At 43.9% G+C, this 26007-nt stretch overlaps 1 protein-coding gene across 3 annotated transcripts in view; it reads left to right on the top strand.

The window, feature by feature from the left end:
- Positions 1–1029: 1029 nt before the first annotated feature.
- The window catches only part of Foxk2 (forkhead box K2), a 49599-nt gene continuing 24621 nt past the window's right edge, over positions 1030–26007 (top strand). Inside the window, exons 1-3 of one of the 3 annotated variants that reach the window (XM_076543965.1) lie at positions 1398–1501; positions 23881–23948; positions 24730–24924. In XM_076543965.1, the coding sequence (XP_076400080.1) occupies positions 23932–23948; positions 24730–24924 (212 nt within the window). In that variant the 5' untranslated portion in view covers positions 1398–1501; positions 23881–23931. Of the gene's footprint in view, positions 1502–23880; positions 23949–24729; positions 24925–26007 lie in introns of all 3 variants that reach the window. The other 2 variants (XM_042283226.2, XM_006987629.4) reach the window with 2 other exon arrangements.

Genomic DNA, 26007 nt, shown 5'->3' on the forward strand with positions numbered 1-26007 from the left:
CGTCTTCTTCCATATTTATAGTACAAAGCAGTTTGAACCTTTAGCAATTTATACTGTAATTACAGACATATATGTCAAATAAGATATGTAAATGTTATAGAGACACATTGATTTCCATTACATTTATCGTAAGACACAGAGAGAATGAATTAAAATGCAAAGTCTTCTGGGGCTTCTATTTAGAAGCTCTTGCCCAGAATGTGCAGATCAAGTCCAGCCTGTTCTCAACCTTTCCACTATACTATCCCTGACCTGAACTCCTTTTGTGCCTCAGAGAACACTGCATCCCATCGCCTGCACCTAGGGGCCACCATATTGGTGTGACGTTCTTCGTGACCACGTGCCTCCCTCAGCAGAGCCAAAGCAGGTGCACCGACTGCCCTTCGGTCCTGGAAAAGACACTGGGGCCTAAGCTTCACCTCTGTGTTGGCACTGGCTTCATGAGCCCCGCACAGCCTGCTCGATCGGCATGGCTTTGCTGTTCTCACGGGCCCCCGGGGTGGTTTCTTTTTTTATGGGAATGATGGGATCTCTCACACACAAACTGGCAAAATGCTTAGATTTTTGCAGTCATTGGTATGAATGACCGAGTGCAGAACTAGAATACTAGGGTAGTTTTGAAGTACAGCCCTGAGCGGTGGCACGCTAGTCAATTCGGCGGGTTCCCGAGCAGCGTGCGTGGCTCTGCGCAGCCGAGGGCGGAGTAAAAGAGTGGCCACCGGCACTCGGGGCGCACCCGCGCCCGTCGTGACCTTGGACCCCCGCTCACCCCGCGAACGCGCGCGGCCCCACGCCGGCTCCTTATCCGTCCCGGGTTTTCCGCGCCGCCGCGGCCAACCTGCGTCGCGCGACGCCGCCGGACGTGCGGGCGCTCGGCGGCGCAGCTCGCCATTGGCCGGGCTTGGTAGCCCCACTGCGTGCGCCGTGCCTATTGGCCGGCGTGCCCGTCCGTCGTAGGGCCCGGCGCGCGGCCGTGCGAGCTCCCGCCCTCGCAGCTCTCCTCGCCGGCCGGCGGTCTCGGCGACCGTGCTCGGCTCGCGCGGCCCACGACCGCGCCCGGGCCTCGGCCCGCCAGGGCGCCCGCGCGGATCGGCCGGGCCTCGCAGGCGATGGCGGCCGCGGCGGCGCTCTCGGGCGCGGGCGCCCCTCCTGCGGGCGGCGGGGCTGGGGGCGGCGGATCCCCGCCGGGCGGCTGGGCCGTGGCGCGGCTCGAAGGCCGCGAGTTCGAGTACCTCATGAAGAAGCGTTCGGTGACCATCGGGCGCAACTCTTCGCAGGGCTCGGTAGATGTGAGCATGGGTCATTCGAGCTTCATCTCGCGGCGCCACCTGGAGATCTTCACGCCCCCGGGCGGCGGCCATAGCGCTGCCGCCCCGGAACCCGCGCAGCCCCGGCCGGACGCGGGCGGCGACTTCTACCTGCGCTGTCTCGGCAAGAACGGCGTGTTCGTGGACGGGGTGTTCCAGCGGCGCGGGGCGCCGCCGCTGCAGCTGCCGCGCGTGTGAGTGGCGGGCGGGGGCTGCGGCCTGGACCTGACCCACACTAGCCACCCCTAGGGAGGGAGGGACCCAGACCCACCACCCGTGAGCAGGCAGGACTCAGACCCACGTCAGCTACCCACGAGCAGGATCAGACCCTGAACCAGACCTTTGGTCGCCATCAGGGAAGGATCCTGACCGCTATCCAGGAGCAAGGCTAGACTCACCACCAGTACCCATTCACTGTCCATAACCAAGACCTACAGCCAGAACCTAGACTTAGGGACCCACCCTAGTTTAATACCCACTACCAGAACTGGACCACATCCCCAAACTCCACCAGGAACATTTAACCCGCTGGCCCACCCATGCCTGCCTTCATACTGTCAGATCCCGTGCACTGGTATTCCAGCCCCACAACCCTTTGTCCAGTCTGACATGGGACTCCCAGGACACAGACCGTCATTTCTGCCATCAACCTTCGGCTCTCACTACCATCATCACCTGTGTTGGTGGGTGGAAGTTTTATGGGCTCTCTGTGCCTTCCGGGAGTTTGCATAAGTTGTTCATAATCATCAGGGAGGTCGCACCCAAGGGAGATGTTAAGCTGTGTGTGGTAGAAAACTGCCCCGAACTGAAATACCCATCTTAAATGAAGAATAGATGTCTGTTACTTTTTGTTGTTGTTGTTGTTCACGTTTTTAGTGCCAAAAAGTTTTGATGGTAGTGTCTTAAGCCTATCAGTATTCTTTTCCCAGTAGTTTTATAGCCTAAAAATGGAAAACTCCAAACATGAAGGATTTAGAAACTGTCCAGAACCTTAGAAATCTGGAGAAACTGGATACCTTCAACACAGTATTTTTTTTAAAAAGCATCTCTAGCCAAGTGTGGTGGCTACAACCTGTAATCCCAGCACTCTAGGGGCTAAGACAGTAGGTAGAAATTTGAGTTCCAGGCCCAGTTGGACTGTGTAGTAAACTCTAAACCAGTTTGGGTTGCATGGTGAGACACTGTCTCATAAAATGAAAAACAGAACAAAAGGTGTTTGGTTTTTAAGGAATTAAAAGGTCACATACAGTGACAAGTGAGCCTCATAGGGACTGTCAGTTGTGGTATGAAACAATTTCATTTACTTCTGTGGTTGGATAAAGTTATCATTTACTGTGCTTGAAAAACAACTTTGCTCTCCAGGAAATGCTAATTATTCCCCAGGGATTCCTTTCTAGATCATTGCTAGTGTAGCTTTTGCCACAGACTGAAGTTTTTAACTGCTTTCAGTTTTTGGAGATACTGATAAGAGCTGTGCTTTTTACTTAGGTTGATATGTGTGTATGCTGTATTTTATAGCCTTGGAAGGGTGTTCTAGCATGGGCCACTGCTTGGCTACAAAGTTCACTTATTTTTTAAAAAATTAACAGTTTCAGAAGTTAAGAGCACTTGTTGCTCTTGCAGAGGACCTAGCTTCAATTTGCAGCATCCAAATTATAACTCCAACCATTTGTAACTCTAGTTTAGGCATCAGATGCTCTCTTCTGAAGGCTCTGATCACCAGGCATGCACACAGTGCACAGACATACATGCAGACAAATACTCACACACATAAAATAAAATTAGTTTAAATTACATTTGTTGCTAGGTATAGCAACCTAGGTATCGCATACCTTTAATCCCAGTACTCAGGAGGCAGAGGCAGGTGGATCTCTGAGTTCAAGGTCAGCCTGGTCTACATAGAGAGTACCAGAACAGCCAGGGCTAATATAGAGAGACTCTGTCTATAAATAAATAAGTAAGTAAGTAAAATTACATTTGCTTATGTGTGTGCCTTGTTTACATCTGCCACAGCACACACATGGAGGCCGGAGGATAGCAGTTTTCCCAGTCAGTTCTCTCTCAACTGTATGGGTCCTGGGTATCAGACTCTGATTATCAGGTGTGGCAGCATGGACCCTTACCAGTGAGCCATCTTGCTGGCCTATAAGTTCTTTTTTATTTTTTTTATTATTATTTCAAATTAAATTTAAAAATTCTAGATTAAAAAAAACTTAAGAGTATGTGTCTGTGTATTGGTATGTGTATGTGAGGGTAGGTGTCCTCAGGCATCAGAGGATCCTCTGTAGTTGGAGTTGAAGGTGGTTAGGAACCATCTGACAGAGGTGCTGGGAACTAAACTCAGGTCTTCTGAAGGAGCAGAGGAGCAGTACGTGTTCTTAACTGATGAACCATCTCTCCAGCCCCAAATTATTTTTTAAATCTTTTTTTTTTTTTTTTAATTTTATTTTTATTTCATGTGTATAGGTGTTTTACCTGCAAGTGTATGTCTGTGTACCACATGTGTGCCTGGTGCCTTCACAGGCCAGAAGAGGGCTTTGGATTCCCTGGAGCTGAAGTTACACAGTTGTGAGCTGCCATGTTTGTCCTGAGAATTGAACCTGGGTCCTTTGAAAGAATAGCCAGTGCTCTTAACCACTGCACCAAGACCAACGGCCCAAATTAATTTTAAGTTTAAACAAATACACGTACATGCACGTGTGTTAAAGAAAATTATGCTGAGGCTGAAATATTTTTTATTTTTATATTTTTGAGACAATTGGTTTCTGATTGGAGAGCAAGGTGACCTTGAACTGGAAATCTTCTTGTCGCCATCTGGGAGCTGAGATTACACAGTGCGCACTACACCTGGTGTAAATACTTGTTTTAAGACATGTTCTTCCTCTATAGGCTAGGCAGACTTGGAATTCATTATGGTTTTAGACTGGCCTTGAAATCCTAGTGAGTCATCCACTCCAGCCTTTTTCTTTTTCTTTATTTTTCTACACAGGGTTTCTCTGAGTAGCCCTGGCTGTCCTGGAACTCTGTAGACCAGGCTGGCCTCGGACTCAGAGCTCTGCCTCCCAAGTGCTGGGATTAAAGTTGTACACCACTACAGCCTGGCATCCACCAACCCTGAGTGCCAGGATCTATGAACTACCATGACTGACTCTGCTTGGAAATATTCTTAATATTTGTTTGTTGGTTTTCCTGTTAAATCATAGTACACTGGAAAAAAAAAACAGTCCATGGTTTGATCTCTTATTTAAACCACCATTATTTTATTCTAATTCCAACTTTTATGTTTGCATTTTGTAGTTTGCTTTAAAAATTCAGAGAGGTGCCCTGGCATCTTAGTGCATGCTACCCAACACTTGGGAGGAAGAGGCAGGATGACCTCTAAGTTCCAGGCTATAAGTGCCACCCTGCCTAAGAAAACAAAGTTCAAAGATAATTTGGAAGAATAATGAAGTGCAATAGTTTAGGTTTAAAGTGTGATTGATTTCTTTGAAATAGTATATTCTGTGTGTATTTGGCATACATATTTGTAACGGACTATCTTGGCTTTGGTGAATATCTTTAGTAACTGGTTTGGGTAGTGCAGGTGCCTCTGCAGTGGCTGGGGAGCCCTGTGCCCACTGTGGATGGGTACTTGGGACTCAGTATGTGGATGGGTACTTGGGACAACAACAGGGGCATGTATTTTCCGAAGACAAAACCCCCCACATGATTCTGAAGACCTTGCTTTTCAGTCAGGTATGCAAGGCCATATATAAGGGAAATGTGACATTTTCATTTTGAGACCCTGTGACTCACTGGAAGCACTGGTGCTCTGGACCAGGATCTGTGGGAGCTCCTGAAGATGGCAGGTAGAGGTAGCCTCCCACTTGAGTGAGCCTATAACTAGCACTGGAGTAGACGGAATCCAAGCTGGATGTGATCTTAGGGGACATGCAGCAGCCCGAGTGTGGGTGTCTGGACTGTGGGACAGTGCTTCCACTCTAGTTTCTGTCCTGTCCCCCACAGGCTCAGGTATTCGAATATGTGGCCCCCAGTTGGGGACTGTTGGGGAGGTTTAGGAAGTATGCCTTGCAGGGGTATGTCACTGAGGGTAGGGTTTTCTTTTTTTCTTTCTTTCTTTCTTTCTTTTTTTTTTTTTTTTTTCTTCAAGACAGGATTTCTCGTTTAGCTCTGGCTGTCCTGGAAATTAGTTTGTAGACCAGGCTGGCCTTGAACTGAGGGATCTACCTGCCTCTGCCACCTGAGTGCTGAGATTAAAGATGTGTGCCATCACAGCCCAGCCTGGCCCAGCTCTTTCTTTCTTTCTTTCTTTCTTTCTTTCTTTCTTTCTTTCTTTCTTTCTTTCTTTCTTTCTTTCTTTCTTTCTTTCTTTCTTCCTTCCTTCCTTCCTTCCTTCCTTCCTTCCTTCCTTCCTTCCTTCCTTCCTTCCTTCCTTCTTTCTTTCTTTCTTGGTTTATTTATTTATTTTATAAATGAGTGCTCTATCTGCACACATGCCTTTATGCCAGAAAAGGACATCAGATCTCACTATAGATGGTTGTGGGCTACCATGTGGTTGCTGGGAATTGAACTCAGGACCTCTGGAAGAGCAGTCAGTGCTCTTAACTGCTAACCCATCTCTCTAGCCCACTTCCCCCTTTTAAATATTGATTGATTGATTGATTTACTGCCCCAGTTTTTAAAAGAAACATTCGCCGGGCGGTGGTGGCGCACGCCTTTAATCCCAGCACTCGGGAGGCAGAGGCAGGCGGATCGCTGTGAGTTCGAGGCCAGCCTGGTCTCCAAAGCGAGTTCCAGGAAAGGCGCGAAGCTACACAGAGAAACCCTGTCTCAGAAAACCAAAAAAAAAAAAAAAAAAAAAGAAACATTCATCTGTGTGTATGTGTGTGTGTCCTTGTCCAGAGCACAAACAGTCAGGAAAACTTGTGGAAGTCCCTCCTACCATGTGGGTTCTAGAGATAGAACTCAGGACAATAGGCTCAATGGCAATTGCCTTTTCCTGCTGAGCCATCAATTTTGAACTTTGAGACAGGGTCTCTTTACAGAGCCTTGGCTGCTGGCTATCCTGGAACTCACTTGGTAGACTAGGTTGGTCTTGAACTCACAGATCTTCCTGGCTCTGCTCCCGAGTGCTGGAATTAAAGCTCTGTGCCACCACGACCAGCCAGGGTTTTTTTTTTTTTTTTTTCTTCTTCTTCTTCTTCTTCTTCTTCTTCTTCTTCTTCTTCTTCTTCTTCTTCTTCTTCTTCTTCTTCTTCTTCTTCTTCTTCTCCTCCTTCTCCTCCTTCTCCTCCTTCTCCTCCTTCTCCTCCTTCTCCTCCTTCTCCTCCTTCTCCTCCTTCTCCTTCTTCTCCTTCTTCTTCTCCTTCTTTCTCTTTCCCAGAGACAAGGTTTCTCTGTACAACAGTCCTAGCTTTCCTGGAACTTGCTTTGTAAACCAGGCTGGCCTCGAACTCACAGAGATCCTCCTGCCTCTGCTTCCCAAGTGCTGGGATTAAAAGCGTACACCACCACTGCTCGGCCCCAGCCAGTTTTTGACATGTTTTGAGAAACAAGCTTGTGTCTTGTTACTTAGGATAGTCATTTGCATACCTCCTAGCTGACAGCAAGGATCGATTCCTTAATAGACAGTAGCCACATTCAGCCTGCCACTCAGCCTTTCTGGGTTCTAGTTCCCTCCTTCATGCTGGGGATAAGTGTCTACATCACAACACAGTTGCTGCTGGACACCTGAGGCCACATTTGTTTTATCCATCATAATCCTTAGCATGGTGCTTGGAACCTGGTCCTGAGGGCCATGAGGCTCTGGCACACAGCTGGGCACCACTGCTGTCTCTGGCAGCCCCTTCTGCTGCTGTCCACCCCATCTTTCATCTTGGCAGCACCGAGGATCCTGGGAGAAGGAAAGTGGAGGACTGGTTTGTGTGTCGTATCAATTTGGAGGCCTGCTTGCTCATTAGCCTTATACCTTTGGTACTGTTTTTCTCTTTTCTTTTTAAACCTTATTTTGCTTATATAGGGTGTTTTGCATACATATGTTTATGTATACCACATGACTGCCTCATGCCCACGGAAGCTAGAAAGGGGGCATTGAATTCCCAGGGACTGGAGCTAGAGAAGTTTGAACTGTCATGTGGGTGCTAGGAATTGAGTCTGGGTCCTTTGGAAGAGCAACCAGTACTCTTAACTGCTGATTCATCTCTCCAGCCCCTGTCTGTCTATCTGACTTTCTTCCTTTTGTAGCCCTGGTTGTCCTAGAACTAGCTCTGCAGACCAAGCTGGCCTCAAACTCAGAGATCCTCCTGCCTCTGCCTTCTGAGTTCTAGAACTAAAGGCACGTGCAACCACCACCTGATCCTGTTTTTCTTTTTAAGCTTTTAATTTTCATTTAATTTTACAATTTACTTTCCTGTTAGGGGGAGAAAGGAGCTATTAATTTTGAAATTGCATTGTTCCCTTCTTCAGAGATAAAACAGCAGTTTCTACTTGTCTTTTTGGCTAGTTGTTTTGGTTTGGTTTTTGAGCTACAAGTCTCTGTAGCTCAGGTTGGCTTTGAATTTGTGGTGCTCCTTCTACATCTACCTCTTGAATGCTGGGATTACAGACATGTGCCATCTTGCCTGGTTCTGATTGTCCTCATAGAGGATGGGAATGGTCATAAAAGTTTGACCACTGCTTCCTAGAGGCTGGGTCTCCTGGACAATGGCAGGAAGTAGATAGATGTGGGACTGCCAGTGGAGGAATCCTGTTTCAGGGCTCCCACCCTGATGCCAGACAATCTTCCAGGATGACCATTGTCGAGGAGGCCCACTACCGCTCCCCAGGGTGAATGGGGATATCTTAATTCTGGGATGGGTTTGTTGGAGGTTGGAAGTTCAAAGGAGGTTGGAGATAGTAGAATGGTCATAGAGCTGTCATTATCTTTGGATCTGTCACCCTTGGATCCTGTGTAGTCTTCCCATAAGAATAAAATAAGGGTTCTCTTCTTTGTCTCTTACTGGCTTGGGGGCTTTCTAAACTCCTGGTTTCTTTTCCCTTCATTTAGTACCTGGGTGTTCTTCAATTTCCAGTATGAGGTGCTGCTCTCTCCATTTTGACTTGTGAGCCACCTTCTGTTTCATAGTAGGTGGAGAGTCAGCACTCATTCTTCTTATAGGATCCCATCAGAGTCTGGAGTTTGGAAAGTTGATGCTGTGATTGTCCCTCTTGGTTTCTGTCAGTCTCTAAATTGCTTTTTATTTATATTTTTTAAATTCATACTTATATATGAGACCTAGGACATACCTTTTTCTGGGAGGAATGGGCATTTGAAGTGGAACTCTATAAGGTTTGAAAGTCTTCAGTTGCCTTCCAGGTGGCACAGCAGCTTAGGGTACCCTGGGAGTGGTTGGTAACACACTGTTCTCAAGAACAGCCTGGCAGTAGCCCCTTGTGTTGTCAAGTTAGAGAGGCAAGAGGGCTTCCTTGCTCTCCACAGCATTTTGTGGTCTGCTGTCATTATCATCTTGAGTTATAATTCCTCTTTTCACACAGCTTTTTCCCCTGCTAGTCTTCCAGATCCCAAAAAGATGTGCTATCCCTAGAAATGGCACATCATAGCTGCCTGGAATCTGTCGGTATTTGCTAGTTTAACATGCTACTCTTAAGCAAACATGTTCAGGTGCTGATATCATAGGATGGGATTCTAGCTGGATGTGGCTCCATCTGCTCTCCTCCCCATGTTCTAGAAGGTCGCTCTGGATCCCCAGTTGCAGAATCACAGGACAGCTTTGTGCTCTATTGGAAATATTCCAGGAGAGGATTCTGTAGTAAGTAACAAATTTCTCCATTGTGAAAATGCAACTATTTTTGTTTTGTGAAAGACGTGTTGTTTTTTGTTTTTTTTTTTTAAACAAGAAAGAGAAAGAGGGTTTCTAAAACAAGTTAATTTCTAAGGAAAACAATTAGTATTTTGGATAATAATTCTTTTTTTTTGTTGTTGTTGTTTTTGTTTTTTTTCTCTGTGTAGTCCTGGTTGTCCTAGAACTCGCTGGTAACCAGACTGGCCTTGGAATTCACAGAGATCCTCCTGCCTCTGCCTTCCAAATGCCAAGTGCTGAGATTAAAGATGTGTTCCACCACCACCTGGTTTATGTTTGATTTTTTTTTTTTTTAAATTTTAAAAATTTCTTTGTTTTTATTTTATGGCATTGGTGTTTTGCCTGTATATATGTCTGTGTGAGGGTGTTGGATGCCCTGGAATGGGAGTTAGAGACAGTTGTGAGTGGCCATGTGGGTGCTGGGAATTGAACTCAGAACCTCTGGAAGCGCAGCCAGTGCTCTTAACCAATGAGCCATCTCTCCAGCCCTGCTTATGTTTGTTTTTCAAAGCAATTTATAACATTTTAAATTATGACAGTATGTTTAAGTCAGCTTTCATGTCCTACTTAGAAATGAGTCTTTCAATTTACTAATTTGATTTTAGCAGATGACAGTCTGGCATACTGGTACACGATGCCGTTTCTGTTGTTCATAGCAGTATTTAGCACCCTATCAATTGTTACCTCTCTTATCCCAGGAGTGGTGGTACAGGAAGATGTAAGGATTCTTCCTGAGATCTCAGCGTAGTTGAGAGGTACTACTTTCCCTCCACATGGATTTGGAGTATGTGTGGACCTTCTACATTGTAGCTACTTTGAAGAGGATTCCAGGAATTCTTTAGAAAGTATGTGCTTTTTGCTCCAGTTGACCATTTGACAAAGCTTATATGCCTTATACAGTGAAAGCTATAGTAGTACAAGAAGTGGTTCCAGTGTCTCTTCTCAAGACATTAGGCAATGTGGACATGTTTGTTAGGTATATGTAGAGGGCTGGTGTATTGGTACCCAGAGACTAAAGGCCAGAGATGTTGGTACAAATTCCACAGTACTCAGGACAGACCCATACAATGGATGGCAGTCCAGGTGTTTAGAATGACAGTTTTATATCACTCTTAGTCTTTCAAGTGGTAAGCTTGGTATGTTTTTCAAAATATTTTGTGTGTGTGTGTGTGTGTGTGGAGGTCAGAATAACCTCAGGTGTCTGTCCTTGCCTTTTACCTTGAGACTGGGTTTCTTGTTTTGCTGCCATATAAGGTAGGTTAGTTGGTCTAAAAGCTCCTGAAAAGTCTTCTGTCTGCCTCCCACCTTGAGGTTGTATTACAGACCACATCTGGTATTACGTGAGTTCTGGACATCTGCCCTCAGGTCCATATGCTTACAAGGCAAGTTTTACCCACAGAGCCCCCTCCCCAGCACTATTACTTTCTTTTGTGAAACTAATACACACATTTCTACTGCAAATGAGAACACCAATGTTTCCTTTGTGTGTAGGTGTGTGTACATGCACATGGAAGCCAGAGGTTACCCTTGGGCATTGTTGCTCAGATGCTGCAATTGGGTTTTTAGACAGGATCTCTCACTGGTACCCTCTCTTGCCTCCCTAGTGCTGGAATTAAAAATGCTTGCCACTACATCTGGCTTTTTACATGGGTACTAGGGGTCAGACTCAGGCCCTTGTGCTTGGGCAGCAGATCTTTTCCTGGGCTAACTTACCAGCGCCTCATTTTTTTTTTCCTTGCAACTCCAATTTTTAGAAATCATATGTACTGTATAGTTTTATGCCATCTGAGAGGAAGAGATCTCAATTGAGAAAATGGCTCCATAAGCTCAGGCTGTAGGCAAGCCTGTAGGGCATTTTCTTAATTAGTGATTGGTTGGGGAGGGCCCAGCCCATTGTGGTGGTGGGGCATCCTTGGGCTGGTGGTCCTGGGTTCTTTAAGAAAGCAGGCTGAGTGAGCCACGGGGAGCAAGTCAGTAAGTCCTCCATGATCTCCAGGTTTCTGCCCTGCTTGAGTTCCTGTCCCGACTTCCTTAGATGATGAAGTGTGATATGGAAGCATAAGCCAAATAAACTGTTTTCCTCCTCCCCAAATTGTTTTGGTCATGGTGTTTCATCACAGCAGTAGTAACCCTAACTAAGACTCCATAAAAATCTTAATTTTCTACCCTAATTATGAACACCTGATCATACTCTCCAGTGTTCATTCTTTCTTTCTGTCTCTCTCCCTCTCCCCGCTTTGCCTGCCCTTTCCTCCCCTCCTCTTTTGAGATAGGGTCTCACTATGTGTTCTTGGCTGACCTGTAACTCCGTATATAGACCATGCTAACCTCAGACTCAGAGATCTTTAGGCCTCTGCTTCCTCATTGTTGGGATACCTGGCTCTCAATATTCTCTTTAATGAGTTTTATCCCAGAGTCTAGATTTCCTGAGCCTGTTGGTACTTCTTGGGTGAAATAAAACATGTTATTGATGTCACTGATCTATATTCAGATCCCGGATATTTCTTAAAAATTACAAGCATTAAATTAGCAAAAGATTCTTCATATTCAAAAAGAGTATAGAAAATGAATGTAAAAAGAAAACTTCTCAGAAGTCTTCATATGCATAAATCACCCCAATTATTGTTGTACTATCTGTCCTAGCAGAGTAGTACAGTTCACCCATGTTAACTAACCAGCAAGAAAGAATGAAATAAAATAAAATTTACTTCTAAACTGACTTTCATAACCGTTCCCATTGTATTTTCAGAATGACTCCATTCACATAGTCACAATGACTGTAGACACATTTGAGAGACACACTCTCGCTTTACTGCGAACTCCTTTGAGAACTTAGTTCTCTTTCAAGCTGGATATGCCTATAACTTATGAGAGAGACATCTCAATTTTGCCCTCACAATAGTGTCTGAATTATGTCTAACAAAAGCTGCTCTGGGCTCTTAGGTCCTCTCACTGCTGGCTGACACTTGAGGTGGCCTTGTGGTAAGGGAAGGACCTTAGTTCTAGAGCTGAGAATTGAGTCCTGGAGATTCTTTGTTAATGATTCTAAGCAGACTGGATAAGAGCCTGCTGAAACTTTTCGGGGCGGGGGTGGGGGGTGGGGGGTGGGGGGTGGGGGGTGGATTTTCTTTGTAGAAAACCTGAAAAGATTCCAGGGTCAAGATTGAATTAAACATTTGTAATGGTTATATTGAAGCCTCAAAAGGTGGTTCCACAGTAGCTTGGAAAAAAATACTGTAGTTCTGAAAAAAACCTAAAATTCCAAACTCCAGGTTACTGGGTTTCTGTGTTGGTGTTACCCAGCTAGAACCCTGACTGCTTTCAACAGAGCATGCCTTTTCTAACCCTGCAGAAGGAGCCTGGGAGGGTCTAGGCCCTGTGTGTGACCACTAGCCAGATTTTCAGAATATAACATTCTGCTGTGTTCTGATTGGCACAGAAGCTCTGTTCCAAGGTGGTGGTAGCTATAGTTCTTCACTAGACATTTGTACTTCTGTCCAGTTGACTTGAGTTTGACATAGTCTTCTTGGACACATTTATGGTTAATGAGGGTTGGGTCAACACTGGTTGGAGTTTTGTTTTGTTTTGCTTTTTCGAGACAAGGTTTCACGTCCTGGACAAGCTCTGTAGATCAGACTGGCCTCGAACTCACAGAGATGCACCTGCCTCTGCCTCCTAAGTGCTGGGATTGAAGGCGTGCACCACCACTGCCCAGCTGTTTTGTTTTATTTTTTGTTTTACTTCTGCCACCCTGGTTTACTGGAGGGAAGGTGGACTGGTTAGGTATGTATTAGAGTCGCCATAGCTAAACTAATTGTTAGCTACCCAAGATACTGAGACTCACTCAGCTGCAGTAGCAAAATTCAGGTTTGTTAGAGACAATTAGAAGAGTTGTAAAAATGCTGTTTTGCCATTTCTAAACTGTTAGAGGGGTCATTTTCATGGCCATCTGAGTTTGGTGCAGAAATATGTGGCTTAAAAGTTAGCTGTGCATTCTTTTTAAAAATTATTTATTTTTATTTTATGTGCATTGGTGTTTTGCCTCCATGTATATCTGTGTGAAGGTGTTAGAACTCCTGGAGCTGGAGTTACAGACAGTGGTGAGCTGCCATGTAGGTGCTGGGAATTTTAACCCAGGTCCTCAGGAAGAGCAGCCAGTCCTCTTAACTGCTAAGCCATCTCTCCAGCCTCCATCCTGGCTTTTTAATGAGTCTTTGTCTACTGTGCCCACTTTCCTACTGGAGCATATCCTAAATAGACCTAAATAACCATTCAGATCCTGAGTATGTGTTTTGTAGATCTGGATGACTCCTCTTCAAGTTCTCTTCCTGGAGTTATAACCTGTGACCTCCGCTAGGTCAAAAGACTTAGTGGGACTCAGGTGTTTGCTAGTGAATTGTTCAATGTAGGCTAAAAAAAAAAAAAAAAAAAAAAAAGGAATGTATGGGTATATACACAATGCTATATATAGGTCAGAGGACGGACACACACACACACACACACAAAACCCATGGGAGTTGGTTCTCTCTACTGTATGAGTTCCAGAGATAGAATTCAGGTTGGCAGGCTTGGCAGCCAGTGCCTTCACGTGTTGAGCCATCTCACTGGCCCTTGATGTAGGCTTTTTATTTTATTTTTGTCTTTGTTTTGAGATAGGGTTTCTCTGTGTAGCCCTGGCTGTCTTGGGACTCCTCTCCAGACCAGGCTGGCCTCTAACTTGGAGATCAGCCTGCCTCTGCCACCTGAATGTTGAGATTAAATGCCTGTGCCACCAGCCCATCAACGTAAGCTTTTAAAACTTGACTTTTGGGGGATGCAGAGATGGCTCACCAGTTAACAGCACTGGCTGCTCTTACAGAGGACCTGGTTTGGTTCCTAGCACCCACACACACATTGCACACACACAGAGACACAAAAATAAAAGTAGATTTTAGGGTCAGATGTTGTGGTGCAGTAGAAGCAGACAGAAATCTCTGAGTTGAAAGCCAGCCTGGTCTATAAGTCACAGGCCAGACAGTGAGACCCTATCTCAAAAAAACCAAAAATCTTAGAACAGTAAAACTCGAGAGGTGGCTGGAGAAATGGCTCAGCAGTTATGAGCACTTGTTCCTCTTGCAGGGGACCCATTTTCTGTTACAGCACCCACAGCAGACTGTAATTCCAGTCCCAAAGAATCCATTGCCCTCTTCTGGCCTCTGGGCACCAGGCATGCACATGGTACACAAACATACATACAAGTAAAAGACCCTTATATATAAGATAAAAGTAAATCCCCAAACAAAACAAAATCAAAAAACCTCGGGGTTTAATGAATGCTGCAGATCAAGACAGGAATGTTAGAGGCAATTCAACCTTGGTTCTATAATTACTCCTCTACTTTGGGGAAATCTGGGGAATCAAACCCCTGCCTTTATACATGTTGTATAAATGTTCTACCTTTGATCTACACCCTCAGTCAAACCCACCTCCCAGTTACCTTAGACAGGGTCTCATTATGTAGACCAGGCTGGCCTCAAACTCGAGATTTGCCTGCCTGTGCCTCCTTATGTTGAGATAATGATATGATTTGGTTGATGATGGACTATCCAAAGTGGCTTTTGTTTTTGTACTATGTGTTTTAAAGGTAAATATGGCTGATACATGGAGAGGCAACCTGTGGAAGCCTAGGTACATACACATATGGTTTCTTTAAGTAAAAATGTGTATCAATATATAGAACTCAAGGTGGTAATTGAAAACCATTATTGGTTTGTTAGAGGAACAAGTCAGACCTGCTGTTGGTCTTATCTTGGTGCTAGACAGACTATATTCCTGCCATTATTGCTTGTTTTTGCTTCTCCCACAGATCATCTGTGACTCTGACTCTCATCTGACCTAGATTCCTGTCTTCGTGTCTTGGGCTGGGAGTAGGGTGTGGTGGTCTCTGTTTATTTGCTTATTCATTATGGTGATTGAGTGTCCAAACTGGAGCATATCCTTCTCCTAAACCAGGCCTTTTCCAGTTGTACGTACTATCCTGACTGGGCCAGCCTGAGTTTCGTGACTTGGTAGCTCAACAACTTTCACTTCCCTCCCCTCCCCTTACCTCCCTTCCACTTCCTTCCCTGTTTCTTACAGAATACTGTCAAACTATTTGAAATTAGCTTCTCAACGATTTTTAAAAAGAAAATCTTTTTTAGTTTGTTTTGAAACAGCTGATCTGGACCTCTGAAGACCAAGCTGTCTTCACACTTGCTGCCATCCTCCTGCATCTGCCTCCTGAGTGATAGGACTAACAAACTTATCCTGTTCTCTTGTAGAAAGTTCTTTCTTTCTTTCTTTCTTTCTTTCTTTCTTTCTTTCTTTCTTTCTTTCTTTCTTTCTTTCTTTCTTTCCTTCCTTCCTTCCTTCCTTTCCTTTCTTTCCTTTCTTTCCTTCCTTTCCTTCCTTTCTTTTCTTTCTTTCTTTCTTTCTTTCTTTCTTTCTTTCTTTCTTTCTTTCTTTCTTTCTTTCTTTCTTTCCTTTCTTTCCTTCTTTCTTTCTTTCTTTCTTTCTTTCTTTCTTTCTTTCTCTCTCTCTCTCTCTCTCTCTCTCTCTCTCTCTCTCTCTTTCTCTCTCTCTTTCTTTCTCTCTTTCTTTCTTTCGTCTCCCTATGCAGCCCTGGCTGTTCTGGAAATCTCTAGTTCAAGGCTGGCCTTGAACTCAGATCTTCTGTTGCTTGAACTCAGAACCCAGTTGCTTCTGTCTCCTGAGTGCTGGGATTAAAGGGGTGAGTTACTACACCCAGCTTTCTTTCTTTTTTTAAAGATTTATTTTGTTTTTAATTATATGTATGTGTGTCTATATGTGCTTGTGAGTGCAGGTGCCCAGGGAGGCCAGAGATATCAGATACCCTGGAGCTGGAGTTGTAGGTGATTGTGAACTGTCAAAGTTTCATTGCTGGGACATGAACTCTGATCCCTGCAATTAGTACACTCACTTAACCACTGAGCCAGCTCTCCAGCCGCCAGATTTTATTTCATTTGTTTGTTTTTTGAGACAGGAAGAGCAGCCAGTTCTCTTGAGCCGTCTCCAGTCTGACTTTGCTCTTTTTAAAAGAAAAAATTGTTTTAGATTTATTTATTTCTGGGCTGGAGGGATGGTTCAGTGGTTAAGAGCACTGCTTGTTCTTCCAGAGGTCCTGAGTTCAATTCCCAGCAACCACATGGTGGCTCACAACTACCTGTAATAAGATCTGGTGCCCTCTTCTGGTCTGCAGGTGTACATGCAGAGAGAGCATTGTATATGTAATAAATGTAATAAATAAATAAATCTTTTTTTTTTTTTTTTTTTTTTAAAAAAGATTTATTGCCGGGCGTTGGTGGCGCACACCTTTAATCCCAGCACTCGGGAGGCAGAGCCAGGTGGATCTCTGTGAGTTCAAGGCCAGCCTGGGCTACCAAGTGAGCTCCAGGAAAGGCGCAAAGCTACACAGAGAAACCCTGTCTCGAAAAACCAAACCAAAACAAAACAAAACAAAAAAAAAAGATTTATTTATTTCTGTGTATGAGTATTTTGCTTGCATGTAAGTCTGTGAGCCACAATGGTCAGAAGGAGGCATCAGATCCTATGGAACAGCTATTGTGAGTAGTTGTGAGCAACCATGTGAGTACTGGAAACAGAATCCAAGTCTTCTGTAAGAGAAGCAACTACGCTCAACCATTGAGCCATCTCTTTGGCTTCGGGTGGTTTGTATTTTTGTTTTTTTTGTTTGACAGAGTTTCTCTATGTAGCCTTGGCTGTCCTTGAACTCAAAGATTCACCTGCCTCTGCCTCCCAAGTGCTGGAATTAAAGCTGAACACCACCACTGCCTGGCTAGTTTGGGGTTTTTGTGTTTCCTTTTCAGCCTGTTTATAGGCTATGAAGCTGTTCTGTTTATGGTAAGACATTTGCTATTTTTCTAAGTTTGCATTAGATACTTTTCTGTTTCGATGATAAAATACCATGACCAAGGCAATTTATAAAAAGGAAGGGTTTATTCGCACTTACCGTTCCAGAAGATTGATAGTCCATCATTATCATGGCCATGGTGGGGAAGCATGACAGCTAGAGCAGCAAGTGGAGAGTTCACATCTTTAACAAGGAGAGTTGGAGGGGAGAGGAGTGCACTGGAAACTGCATGCCTTTTAAAACCTCAAAGCCAAGTGACATGCTTACTCTGTCAAGGCCACATACATCTCCTAAGCCTGCTAGAACTTTGCCAATAGCTGGGGACCAAGTACTCAAATACCTTAGGATGTGGGGGACATCTCATTCAAACCACCACATTGTTTTAATTAATAATATCAGATGTAGTTTTCCTCCTCATCTCACTCCCAAGGAGAGTTTGAAGAAATCATAAAGGAGGAAAATGTACTTGACAGTCCTCGTCTGCATTTCTGGTAAATTAGAGCAAATGGATCAGATGTAATAACCTGAGCAGATTAGGATTTTCTGTTTGATCTCTTTGAATTCTATGTTTTTCCTATGATAAGAAATCAAGACCCATTTTTAAAAATGTGTGTTTGGTGTCTGAGATTATAAGAAATGAAGTCAATTTGGGGCAGCAAGATGGCTCTGAATTCAATCCTCAAAACCTACATAGTAGAAGGAGAGAATCAGCTGTGGTGGACACTTCCTCCCCCAAATAAATAAGTAAAAATGTCAAAAAACATAAATTAGCCAAATAAAAGTTTTAACAAAGAGCTGATTGATGACTGTGGAGATTAAATTCTTTCTTTGTATGAATTAATACTGTCTATAAGGATCTGGAATTTTAAACAATTTAAGACTGTGTGTCAAGGGTGCAAGCTAGTAGGGTTTTTTGGTTAGGTTTTTTGTTGGTTTACTTTCTGGTTTTGTGAAAAGAGGATTACTAAATTTGCTACCCAGGCCTGTCTCAGACAGGAAGAGAATTCTGGTTTCTCATTTTGACTGGGTTGATAATATCGTTTCTTTTGGATTTAAGGTAAATGGAAAATGATTCTTATCTTGCTGTGGGAGGGGAGTGATAGCCTGGTTTACTGTATTCCATTTGTGGTCGTGCCCTTGTAGATTTTCTGTGCTAAGCAAACCTCCTCTGTAGAGTCTGTTCCTGAGGCTAAAGTTGGCATGTGGTAGGAACAGTTGAATCTTGGGAAATAGGGAATCTAAGGAAAATGAAATGTCATTTCCTGTTGTCAAGTTAATACATAAAAGGATAACTGGTGAACTCCCTTTTAGAATGACATTTTGTTTGTTCATTTTGTGGTACTAGGGGAAGGGATTGAACTTAGGTCCTCATAGATCTCAGGCAAGCATTCTACCAACTGAGCCATTTTAACCCTAGAATGGAATTGTGTTTTGTTTTGTTTTGTTTTTGGAGACAGGGTTTCTTGGTGTAGCCCTAGCTGTCCTGGAACTTAGACCAGGCTGGCCTCAAACTCAGAGATCTGCCTGCCTCTGCCTCCTGAGTGCTGGGCTTAAAGGTTTGTGCCACTTTGCCCGGCTCAAAATGTCTTTTTTTTTTTTTTTTTGGTGGGGGGGTTGTTTTTTTGAGACAGGGTTTCTCTGTGTAGCTTTGGAGCCTTTCCTGGAACTCACTCTGTAGCCCAGGCTGGCCTCAAACTCAAAGAGATCCACCTGCCTCTGCCTCCCAAGTGCTGGGATTAAAGGTGTGCACCACCACCACCACCACCACCACCACCACCATCACCACCGCCCGGCTTCAAAAATGTCATTTTTTTAAATTGTATTTTGAGCAGTTACAGGTTCAGTGTGTTAAGGGTAAAGAGATTTCCTTTAATACTCTGCCCAGTGACCAAGGATCATATAAACTATGAGTCAAAATTTTGCTTAACTCACTAGGCAGCAGCTGAATACTTTTGTCTAGTGTAGTATGTGAACCTCTGCTCCTTGCAGCCATGTTGGGCTTTAAGACATGCCCAGTAGAGAGCAAGAGTTACCAGCTTGCTTCTTTGCTTGTTTCTCTGGATAATTTTGGGCCTGCTGAGAGAGTGATCAGAAATACTGGTAAGTATGAACATTTATTACCTATCAGTAACAATAGAAATACTAATTAGTGGTCTAGGACAGCAGCTTAGTGGACTTACTCCTTTCCTTATAATCTTCTAATTTGCCTCTTCAACAAATCAGGATATTTTAGAGAAATTCTGTGAGAAGTGGTACTGTGTTAGATACAGTACTTGTAGGGGTCTCACTGGAAACCTACAGGTCTGGTGAACTTAAGAAAAGTGGACACTATATGGGCTGTATGTGATTTCACACTCCCAGTACCTTGTGATCCACACTGTTAGACTTCTGAGGCAAAAACACAAGGATGTTCTCACTAAGTGGGGCAATTGAAGGCTATAAATAGCTCTACTACTTCAATGCAGGTCAGAATGGGCTGTCAGGGGATTTGAGGTTAGATTTTCAGAACCTTTGCTTTTGGAATTTGGACAAAGGACTGTAGACCTGTATAAGATACAAAGGTAATCACTGGGGAAGGGCAGGAAGAATAAAATGCTAAGGGTAGCATGCTCAGGCAGCTCTGCTGTTTCTTCCTTCAAGGTTTTCTCCTTAGTCCTAGTCTTTCCATAGCCTGTGGGTTCATCACCTGCCTACCCACTTCTCTGAATACACAGAACTACTTACCTGTTCCTTCTTCTCACTTGAGCATTCCTCTAGTCCCTGCTGAGTCACTAAGAGATAGATAGCATTTTTATCATCATCATTGCTTCTTTACTGTAATACAAATGCAGAAGTATTCTGACCCAGGTAAAACTTAATGAAGGCCACCTCTGTGGCCTGTCAAAGTTAGGATGCATATCATCAGTGTCCGTCTTGACTGTTACCCCCCTCCCATACTGTGCCTCCTGGAACCACTGTCCTGAATTCTAAACCATATATTAGATGTCTGTGCTTTTGAATGTATATGGAATAAAGAATAGACTCTGAGGTGAAGGGATTTAGATAGTATGCTTATGAAATTAGTCTATGTCTTTAACATAACTGTGGTTCATTTCATTTCTGTAAAGCTTCTTGCTTTTTATTTCTTTTGTTTGTTTGTTTGGTTTTTTGAGACAGGGTTTCTGTGTGTAGCCCTGACTGTCCTGGAACTCACTCTGTAGACCAGGCTGGCTTCGAACTCACAGAGATCTGCTTGCCTCTGCCTCATGAGTGCTGGGATTAAAGGTGTATACCACCACTGCCCAGCTTCATTTTTGTAAAGCTTTTTTTTTTTTTTAAATCTATTTATTATGTATACAATGTTCTACCTGCATGTATGCTTGCTTGGATGCCAGAAGAGGGCACCAGATCTCATTATATAGATGGTGGTGAGCCACCATGTGGTTGCTGGGAATTGAACTCAGGACCTCTAGGAAGAGCAGCCAGTGCTCCTAACCTCTAAGCTGTCTCTCCAGCCCTCTGTAAAGCTTTTAAGAATGCAAATTTAGTAAGATTTATTCTACTACCCATAAACACATAATTTTATTTGGAGCTATTATGGATAATGCTGTTATGAATATTCTCAAGTGTTTTGCCTGCTTCACTCTCAGAACTGTCAACGGTTACAGGTACATACTACCGTGTCTAGCTCTTTGGATAGATTTTAAGTTAGGAGGCTTTCCTAAAAAATTAGTCATCCCCAAACTTTTATTTATTTATTTATTTATTTATTTATTTATTTATTTATTTATTTATTTATTATTTTAGCATTTGTTTATTGAGATTAAGTACCATTCTGTGGATCAGACCATCTCGTAACATCATATAGTTCAAGCTGGCTTGAATTCTTGGTAGTCCTGCCTCAGCTTTCCAATATTGAGATTACAAGTGTGTGAAACTATGCAGCTGTGCCTGGCTGGCTTTGTTCCTTTGAAACAGGGTCTCACTATGTTGCCCAGGCTGGTATGGAACTCTGAGTGATCCTCCTTCCTGCCTCAACCTCAAAGAAAGAATTTTTGTTTTGCTGATTTTGAGGCAGGGTCTCACTGTATAGCCTTGGTTGGCCTAAAACTTGCTATGTAGACCAGGCTAGCCTCTAGTCTGGCCTTCCACGTGCTAGTATTAAAGGAATACACCACCACACCCAGATAAAGTATGTTTTTATTTTATTTTATTTTATTTTACTTGAATGCATATGTGTGTCTTGCCTGCATGTATGCCTGTGCACATGTGCGCCTGGTACCCATGGAGATCAGAAGATAGCATCAGATCCCCTGGAACTGGAGTTAGATAGTTGTGAGCTGCTATGTGGGTTTTGGGAACTGAGCCCAGGTCCTCCACAAGAGCAATAAGTGCTCTTAACCATTGAGCTATCTCTCCAGCCTCCAAAAGGATGTTTGTTTGTTTGTTTGTTTGTTTGTTTGTGGCAGAGTTGAGACAGGGTTTCTCTGTGTAGTTTTGGTGCCTATCCTGAATCTTAATCTAAACCAGGCTGGCCTGGAACTCACAGAGATCTGCCCCCTGAGTGCTGGGACTAAAGGTGTGTGCCACCACCTCCCAATCAAAAGGATGTTTTTAAAAAGAAACGTGTTGTTGTTCTGTTGGATGTTTGTTTGTTTGAAACAAGGTATCTTTATGTAGTCCTTGCACTTGCTTTGTAGACCAAGCTGGCCTTGAACTCACAGAGATCCACCTGCCTCTGCCTTCTGAGAATCTTCTAGTGTATATTTTTTTGGTGAGCTCATCTATGTTTCTGCTGGGTTTGCTTCTTAGCTTTCTCTTGCCTGGCTGAGGGGTGGTGCTTGCATTTGTGAACCGTAGCTCAGAGTGCTTTGCTTCATCAGCCTTGACATTTTTCCTCTTTTCATTTCTGGTACTTTAGCAGGTATTGTAGTTTGAATTTATGTTTCCCTGCTAACTGATAACTTGAGGACCTTTTCATGTGCTTATTAGCCATTCCAGTGACATTTTTTAAGACAGTCCTCTTGAGTGCAGGTGTGATGTGAAGTGTTGGGATCTGAGGCACATTTAGGTGGGCTTGTGGCATTTGTCACCGCAGGTGCCTGAGTGTGGTGGAGGACAATCTTATTATCAAGAGTTCTGATAAGGAAATACTTCACCCAGAGTCAAACATGTAAAAACTCTTTACTGCTATGTGATTATCAACTTCATTAGTGATTAGAGAAAAAGTACTTCTAGACTTTAAACTCACTTTGTTCAGACCCTTCCAGGTAAAGCAACAGTAACACTTAGTCTAGGGTGTCACTTCAGAGTTAATGTACACCCTGAACTGTGGTCAGAGTGATTTTCAGGGGTAGGGAAAAGGACACCACTGTGGTTTGTTTGGTGGTTTGTGTTTTTTGTTTTGTTTTTTCGAGACAGGGTTTCTCTGTGTAGCTTTGCACCTTTCTTGGAACTCACTCTGTAGACCAGGCTGGCCTCGAACTCACAGAGATCCTCTTGCCTCTGTCTCTCGAGTGCTAGGATTAAAGGCGTGCACCACCACGGCCCGGCTTGTTTGTTTTTAAATTAATTATTGTTGTATGTCTGTGAGTATGCACACTTCTCACAGGACATTTTTCAGGAGTTCTTTATTTCCACCCTGGGTTCTGGAGTTCAAACTCAGGTGATCAGTCCCATACAGCAGGTACTTTTACCCACCAAGCTATCCTGACTTGGTTGGTATTTCTAGTAAGCTCTCTTTGAAGTATACTTTATATAGAACAGAACAAACCTAATTTGAGGGAGCCTTTCAAAGAGTTGATTGATGCTCGTGTACATCCTGGCAGTGTCCATCCCAGTCTGGAGAATAGAGCACCACATTTACCCTCAGAATTAGAAGCATCCTCTTCCTGTGGGAGCCCTGGTAGTCACTGCTGTGTTACCCTGGATTAGTCGTGTGGTTTTCAGGATTTCATTAAATACAATCAGGTGGAGCAAACTCTTGTGTTGACTTTCTTTGAATGATGTTTTTGAGATGCATCTGTGTTACTTGCATGAGTGATTTTCCTTTGCATTCGTTGAATGGCATTCTGTTGCATGGGAGAACCATTTGTGGATCCGTTCTCCATTTGCTTGGTATCTGTGTCCTGATGTCATCAGCTCCTATCTGCTCCATTTGTTCTCCTGTTGCTCTGTTTTTGTTCCTTCTCTTTTCTTACTGGTTTGAAGCTAGACACACACTCTTATCACTTAGCTAATCATTACCTTTTTACCCTTTATTTTGAGATGGGGTCTCACTCTATAGCCCAGGCAGACCTTGAGCTTGTGACCCTTTCCTCTGCTTTCTGAGTAGCTGGCATAACAAGCCTATACCACAATTGAGCCAGTTTTTCCAACAACATTTTCAGACAGAACAGTGGTGTAGAGCTCTTTTCAGAGTCTTGGTTAATAGAATTAGGGGACAGAATTGTTGAGACAAAATTGGTTGTGTAAGGAAACTCAGATGAGCCACCCAAACTGCTCATCACAAGCCACTGGGACACTGCACCAGGTCATGAGAGTCTTTGGAATCAAGGTTCGCTGGTAGGTGTGCACAGAAGCAAGTCCATCTGTGGAAATGTACTGCCCACTAATGTTTCATTCATTCTGTGTATGGGTGCTCTGGTTAACCAAGGCCACTAATGTTACCAAGTTTCAATGTTATTTGATTCCTGAGAGGACACTTAAACAGTTGGGCTCATTGGAAGTGGTCTTTTTTTCTTTCTTCTTCCAAACTCCTCTAGCCTAGAAAGATGAATTTTTTTCTTTAAAAATTTATGTTTTTGTTTTTGTTTTTTTGATATAGGGCTCGTGTGGCTAAGGCTGACTCGGACTGGTCCTCCTGCCTCCATGTCTGATGTGCTGGGATTGCAGGTGTGTACCATGACATCAGTTTCAGAATTGAAATTTAAGAAAGTGTTTTAAGAAGTTGGCTCAACAGTTAAACACACTGGCTGCTCTTGTAGAAGACCCAGATTCAGTTACCACATGGTGGCCTGCAACTCTCTATAACTCCAGTTATAGGGGATCTGATGCCCTCTTCTGACCTCCATGGGTACCAGGAACTCACACAGTATACAGACACATCTTTAATCCCAGTGTTCAGTGTGGTGATATATTGTATACCCTAATAAACATGTAAATGGAACTTAGCTGTTGCTGGGGACTACACCTGGCAGACATTTGATTTTCTTTTTTCTTTTCTATTTTTGGTCTATACTTTTTATTTTCTTATGCTGGTCTGAGTCTCTCTCTCTCTCTCTCTCTCTCTCTCTCTCTCTCTCTCTCTGTGTGTGTGTGTGTGTGTGTGTGTGTGTATGTATGTATGTATGTGTGTATGTGTATGTGTGTGTGTTCGTGTGTGTGTTCTGTCTGGACCTGTCGTCTGTCTTTTTGGGGTAAAGGGCATGTCTCACTCATGTAGCATAGGTTGCCCTCTACCTTTGTTCAGCTAGAGTTGGTCTAGAACTCTTACTCCTACCTCCCAAGTGCTGGGTTCACAGGTGGATACCAATGTGTCTAGTGTTGTATGAAACACCTTATTTGTGCTTTCATTCATTAGATGACTGGTACATTATGGGTGGGCTTTGAAGTGTTGAAGCCCAGGCTTCTGGTGGACAGCAGACAGGAACTGACCATCGGTTTTTGTTTCCAGGTGCACTTTCAGGTTCCCGAGCACAAATATCAAGATCACATTCACAGCCCTGTCCAGTGAAAAGAGAGAGAAGCAAGAAGCCCCAGAGTCGCCCGTGAAGCCTGTGCAGCCCCACATCTCACCCCTGACCATCAACATTCCAGACACTATGGCCCACCTCATCAGCCCCCTTCCCTCTCCCACGGGAACCATCAGGTATAGCAGAGGCTGAAGGTGGCACATTCACAGGTTTTTTAGCCACATAGGTGTACTCAAAGTGACCCTATCTATTTTCACTGTAACTGGCTATCAGGAGTTTACTTAAAGTTTCTGCGTTATGAATTGTAGTTCTCACATGTTGGTAGGTTGTGGGATTACTGTTTTGTTTGTATCCTTTTGGGGTTTTGTTTTGTTTTAAAGATTTATTTATTATATATACAGTGTTCTGCCTACATGCATGCTTGCAGGCCAGAAGAGGGCACCAGATCTCATTACGGATGGTTGTGAGCCACCATGTGGTTGCTGGGAATTGAACTCAGAACCTCTGGAAGAACAGCCAATGCTCTTAACCGCTGAGCCATCCCTCCAGCCCCTGGTTTGTTTGGTTTTTTTTTAACCAGAGCCATTTCTGTGGCCTTGGAATTACCCTTTGGAGTCTGGTGAGCACACCAGTGGTTATATAACTGAAGGCAATTGCACTCTTCCCAAGTCTCCCAAGTTACTGCTACCCAGAGGTAAGGCCTAGGGTCCCATGATCCCTTCCACTATCCATAACTGATGGTTAAGAGGGCTTGCCTTGTGCAGATCTGGTGTGAGTTTATGATTACATTGATTGTGTCCTATCTAGAGGTGGAGATTTCACTACCCTTGTCACCATGTTCCAGTTTATTCCCTGAGCCTTAGAGGGGATAGTATAAATGGCTTATTTCTGACTGAGCTCTCGTCCATCATTTATTCTCAGAATTGTGGGTATTCATGCGCTCCTTCACTTGCTGGTGGCAGAGAAAAGCATTGAGAGAAGCCGTGGTGGCAGTAGGGGGCGGAACTGGGGTCTTTGGGGTCTCTAACCCTGATGACTAAGTCTGGGGCTCTTCCTTCCGTCTCTTCCCTCCTCTCTCCCCCCCATCCCTGAATTCACAGAGGTCCTCCTGCCTCTGCCTCTGCTTCTGGATCCCAGCTCTAAGTCTAGTCCTGTTTCCACTTTTTAAAATATGTATTTTCATTGAAGAGCTGACAGATTAATTATATTTCTTCCAAAACTTCTTATAGAGTGAGAGTGATTGAGTCTTTAGGTACCGT

The sequence above is a fragment of the Peromyscus maniculatus genome, chromosome 8 (assembly GCF_049852395.1).
Source record: "Peromyscus maniculatus bairdii isolate BWxNUB_F1_BW_parent chromosome 8, HU_Pman_BW_mat_3.1, whole genome shotgun sequence".
NCBI classification, from domain to species: Eukaryota; Metazoa; Chordata; class Mammalia; order Rodentia; family Cricetidae; genus Peromyscus; species Peromyscus maniculatus.